Raw genomic sequence first — 5,082 nt, 5'->3', positions numbered from 1 at the left:
GTTCTACACGTGGAAGAAGAGACACGATCTTGTAATTAGCTCATTAAGAATAGAGGCTCTCATTTCTTCAGAGGAGTATTTCTCAGTCTGCCCTGATAGTCAACCAAAAAGGCCTCATCAGATTTCGCCCTAGATTTATGCTAAAATTCCGTTACAATCAATAGGACCGAAAATGAAGCCATTTATTTGAATAGGATAGGTCGTTTTTGAGAAGCAGTGATTTCGCAGCAAGTGTTGGAGACGGGAAACCGGATGGAGAAGCTTGCTGATGCTGAAGCTTTCAGGCTCTACATGACATCATGTGGAAAGACTGAATTTGAAAAATTCTTTCTGGGTTTCTCATGCTTGCAATCAAATGAGTGTACGCTGGAAAAAATGCACCACCAGGGTAGACACACACACTCCGGGTGTCTTTTGTAATAAAACTAGTTGGAAGTAAAGCAAACTGCAGGACTGATCTGCTATGAACGGAAACTCTGGACGTCGGGCGCACCACACGGGGCGAACGCGTGACGCGGCCTTCGGTAGAAGCATTGGCCTCGGAGCGGCGGCCACGAGGCCGGCCGGGAACTCGGGGCCCCGGTCCGCTGGGGGCCCCGGCCCACTCGCCTCCGGCCGGGAGGGGCGGCGGGCGGCGCGGAGGAAGCGGCTCGAGGCGTCCGTCCCGGACCCTCGAGCGGGCGGCACCGAGGAAAGGAGGTGTACTGCAGGGTGAAGGGACGCCCCAATACCGATACCACCTTCGCAGGCGAGCAAGGCACGGCCCACGGAAGGTTCTGGAGCCCCCGCCGGCCGTCCCCGCCGCCCCTCCCCCGGCTGGCGCAGAGAGTAATTCATACAAAAGAAGGACTCGCCTCTGCCCTGGGGAATCCCAGGGACCGTCGTTAAACTCCCGCTAACCTAGAACCGAGGGCGCGTGCGTCCCCGCCCCCGACCCGCTCGCTCTTGGCGTCATCGGGGGCCAGAGGAGCATGCGCGAAACGACGAGCGCTCTTCAGTGGGCTGAGCGCACATCGCCCACGGTCCCCGAGAAGTGGGGGGAGGGGCCGGCGAGGGCGCTGGGGCCGGCGGCGCGGGGTAAGCTGGGAAAGCGTGTCGTGTGCTGGCCCCGCCCTCTCCCCGAGGCGGGGAGAACCGTATATAAGTGCCGTAGTCACCCTGAACGTTCTTTTTCGCAACGGGTTTGCCGCCAGAACACAGGTGAGTGCGGGCGTGGCCTGCGGGCCCGGCCTCCCCGGTGGGCCCGGCCTCGCGGGCCTGTGCCGGCCGCCGTGCCGCGGAGCCGCCCCGAGGTTCCTCAGCTCCAGCGCGGGCCGTCGGTGGGGGCTCAAGGCCCCGGCCGCGGCGGCAGCCCCCGCCTCGTGCCTGGGCGAGGCCGGCCTGCGCCCGCGGCCGCCGCGTGGGCCCGCCCTGCGCCGGGTGGGGCCTTCGGCCGGCCGAGTCCCCAGAGCGCCGCGGCTGCCCGGGCGGCCTGGCGGCGGCGGGCAGACGCCACCGCGGCCGTCGTCGGGCGGCGCGTGTCGGCCGCGCGCGGGGCCGAGGTAGAGGGAGCCCGCCCGGCGAGGGCCGCCCCCGCGCGCCGGCCGCGCCGCCCCAGCGGCGTGCGCGGAAAGATGGCCGCTCGGCCCGCCGGCGGAGCTCAAAATGGAGGCTGCGGCCGGCCTGAGCCACACAAAGGGCCGCGCCGGGCCCGCTCGCGCTCGCGCTCCCGCCGCGGCCGAGCCGGCGCCCGGCGAGGGGCCCAGCCTCGCGCCCTGGAATTTTCTTTTTGAGTTTGGATGGTAGCTTTTCTTTTTTTCAAGTTTGTGGGGCGGTGGTTTAAAGGTGGTTTTTCCACTGAATTTAGGTGTCGTGAAAACCACCGCAAAATCTAAGCCAAAATGGGGAAGGAAAAGACTCATATCAACATCGTCGTCATTGGGCACGTCGATTCGGGCAAGTCCACCACGACTGGCCACCTGATCTACAAGTGCGGTGGGATCGACAAAAGAACCATCGAGAAATTCGAGAAGGAGGCTGCTGAGGTAGGTGGAAAGAAGAGGCTTGAATAAGACGTCTGGCAGCGAACACGTTGAGTGGTAATTTTCAGGAAGTGCTCGTTCTTTTAGTCGAGATCTGAATGTCGTGCTAGTCGGAGGGACGTGATCGAACATTGGCTGTTGAATTACGTAGGTTTGTAACCGTGTTTTGAGAATAAGGGAAGGCCGCTTAGGTTTTGCCATTGTACAGTCAGTCGAGCCTTTCTGCCAAGTAAGTGGGGTGAGGAATTTCAAGCTGGAGTTGGGTCATGTCTTAGTTACCAAGTAACCATTCCTAATCCAATCCCTGCAGATGGGAAAGGGCTCCTTCAAGTATGCCTGGGTCTTGGATAAACTGAAAGCTGAACGTGAGCGTGGTATCACCATTGATATCTCCCTGTGGAAATTCGAGACCAGCAAGTATTATGTGACCATCATTGATGCCCCCGGACACAGAGACTTCATCAAAAACATGATTACAGGCACGTCTCAGGTTTGTAGTTTAATAATTACTGGAAATAACCGTGGGTTTGTCTTAGTACAGTGGAAAACGCGATGGTTCCTCTTTAAAGAGCTTTGTTTAATGAGGTATGCTCTTGTGTTTTTTAAAGGCTGACTGTGCTGTCCTCATTGTCGCTGCTGGTGTTGGTGAATTTGAAGCAGGTATCTCCAAGAATGGGCAGACCCGTGAGCATGCCCTTCTGGCTTACACACTGGGTGTGAAACAACTAATTGTTGGTGTTAACAAAATGGATTCCACTGAGCCACCTTACAGCCAGAAGAGATATGAGGAAATCGTTAAGGAAGTCAGCACCTACATTAAGAAAATTGGTTACAACCCAGACACAGTTGCATTTGTGCCAATTTCTGGTTGGAATGGTGACAACATGCTGGAGCCAAGTGCTAATGTAAGTGACATTCAAGACAGTTGGAAAAGGGCTCTTAACAGGGGCAAGTTTGATGGTAACACTAATGGGCAATCTTATGTTTTCAGATGCCTTGGTTCAAGGGATGGAAAGTCACCCGTAAAGATGGCAATGCCAGTGGAACTACGCTGCTTGAAGCTCTGGATTGCATCCTGCCACCAACTCGTCCAACTGATAAGCCCTTGCGTCTGCCCCTCCAGGACGTCTACAAAATTGGTGGTAAGTTGAACATTATTATCAACGTGCCTGCATGCGTTGCTGCACTGCCTTCTGTCTTTGCATAAGATGTTTGACACTATGCTGTGAACACTAGGTATTGGTACTGTCCCTGTGGGCCGAGTGGAGACTGGTGTTTTGAAACCTGGCATGGTGGTCACCTTTGCTCCAGTCAATGTTACAACTGAAGTAAAGTCTGTTGAAATGCATCATGAAGCTTTGAGCGAAGCTCTTCCTGGGGACAACGTGGGCTTCAATGTCAAGAACGTGTCCGTCAAAGATGTTCGCCGTGGCAATGTGGCTGGTGACAGCAAAAATGATCCACCAATGGAAGCAGCTGGCTTCACAGCTCAGGTAACACTTAAAAGTGAACCTTTTCTTATTTCATGCTGGAGCTTTAAGTGTACTTGAGACTCACTTAAATGCAAATCTGTTCTCCAAGGTGATTATCCTGAACCATCCAGGCCAAATCAGTGCTGGGTATGCACCTGTGCTGGATTGTCACACAGCTCACATTGCTTGCAAGTTTGCTGAGCTGAAGGAGAAGATTGATCGTCGTTCTGGAAAGAAGCTGGAAGATGGCCCCAAATTCTTGAAATCTGGTGATGCTGCCATCGTTGATATGGTTCCTGGCAAGCCCATGTGTGTTGAGAGCTTTTCTGACTATCCTCCTCTGGGTAAGGATGACTGACTATTCAGCGCAATTGGAAAGTTTATTAAAGCTGTAAAATAATTGGTTTTGTTTACCAAGTGTTTCTAACAGTAATACAAAATTTGTTTTAATAGGCCGTTTTGCTGTTCGTGACATGAGACAGACGGTTGCTGTGGGTGTCATCAAAGCAGTGGACAAGAAAGCAGCTGGAGCTGGCAAGGTCACCAAGTCTGCCCAGAAGGCTCAGAAGGCTAAATGAATAGTATCCCCAATACCTGCCACCCCAGTCTTAATCAGTGGTGGAACGGTCTCAGAACTTTTTGTCTTAATTGGCCATTTAAGTTTAATAGTAAAAGACTGGTTAATGATAACAATGCATCGTAAAACCTTCAGAAGGAAAGGAGAATGTTTTGTGGACCATTTGGTTTTTTGTGTGGCAGTTTTAAGTTATTAGTTTTTAAAATCAGTACTTTTTAATGGAAACAACTTGACCAAAAATCTGTCACAGAATTTTGAGACCCATTAAAACAAAGTTTAATGAGAAACCTGTGTCTTCTTTTGGGCAACACTGGAAGGTGCTACAGAACTCACCTAGATAGAAAACTTCAGTAGGAGTTACCCCTGACCCATTTCTGATGTTGCATTTGCTGAAACTGCAGAATTGGATAATTTGGTTTAATTTGTTTGGGGCGGCAACCCTGGAGTTTTTTCACCTTGAGTGGAAGAAGCATCTGTTGATGTACATAGTGAAAACCTGTGAGATGGGGTCTGTTAGTGCAACATTTCATTCAGGACAGAAGAACACTTAATTTTGTTGATGTGTAAGCTAGTTGATAAGAGATTTTCCAGTACCAAAGTTGTGTTGCATATAAAACTTTGTCCACTTATATCAATGTTGAGTAAACTTAATAGGTCATTTGTTTCTGCACTTACTGGAATTAGCTTCATATTTACAAATGTAAAGTGTAAGGCTTAAGTAACTCAGAACTGCTCTGCTAGAGTTAACTGTCCAGACTCTAGGCAGAAAAAGACACTAAATTGAGTGTTGCCTGTCACTTTAGTGAGGAAAATTCACTTCCAATAGGAATTTTCATCTAAAGAACAAGTTCGGGTGAAGAGGGAACATTGTCACACTGGAGAGGATGCCAAGTTCATAGAGGTACAGTGAGAAATATTTAGCCTAAGTGAAGGGTGGAGCCCATTTGGGACTGGATGGACTGTGGGGTAAACTTTTTAAGGAAATTTTCAAAAGTGCCGTTACCTGATGACA

At 51.4% G+C, this 5,082-nt stretch overlaps 1 protein-coding gene across 1 annotated transcript; it reads left to right on the top strand.

Moving 5' to 3' along the window:
• The first annotated feature begins 561 nt into the window (after positions 1–561).
• LOC103562295 (elongation factor 1-alpha 1) lies at positions 562–4,357 on the top strand. Its single transcript, XM_070558924.1, has 8 exons — positions 562–1,200; positions 1,847–2,024; positions 2,332–2,511; positions 2,630–2,926; positions 3,013–3,163; positions 3,258–3,514; positions 3,603–3,837; positions 3,947–4,357. Exons 2-8 carry the CDS (start codon positions 1,881–1,883, stop codon positions 4,069–4,071), a joined length of 1,389 nt encoding a protein of 462 aa, XP_070415025.1. The 5' UTR covers positions 562–1,200; positions 1,847–1,880; the 3' UTR covers positions 4,072–4,357.
• Positions 4,358–5,082: the final 725 nt, after the last annotated feature.

This window comes from Equus przewalskii, chromosome 9 (assembly GCF_037783145.1).
Source record: "Equus przewalskii isolate Varuska chromosome 9, EquPr2, whole genome shotgun sequence".
In the NCBI taxonomy this organism is placed as follows: Eukaryota; Metazoa; Chordata; class Mammalia; order Perissodactyla; family Equidae; genus Equus; species Equus przewalskii.
This window is presented reverse-complemented; position numbering and strand designations above follow the sequence as displayed.

What these genes read in the sequence shown, in the direction of transcription:
- LOC103562295 (XM_070558924.1), top strand. Translation starts at nt 1,881, where the DNA reads ATGGGGAAGGAAAAGACTCATATCAACATCGTCGTCATTGGGCACGTC. An exon ending in TCGAGAAGGAGGCTGCTGAG is followed by an intron (nt 2,025 to 2,331) that starts GTAGGTGGAAAG and finishes CAATCCCTGCAG; the next exon opens with ATGGGAAAGGGCTCCTTCAA. An exon ending in CAGCTGGCTTCACAGCTCAG is followed by an intron (nt 3,515 to 3,602) that starts GTAACACTTAAA and finishes CTGTTCTCCAAG; the next exon opens with GTGATTATCCTGAACCATCC.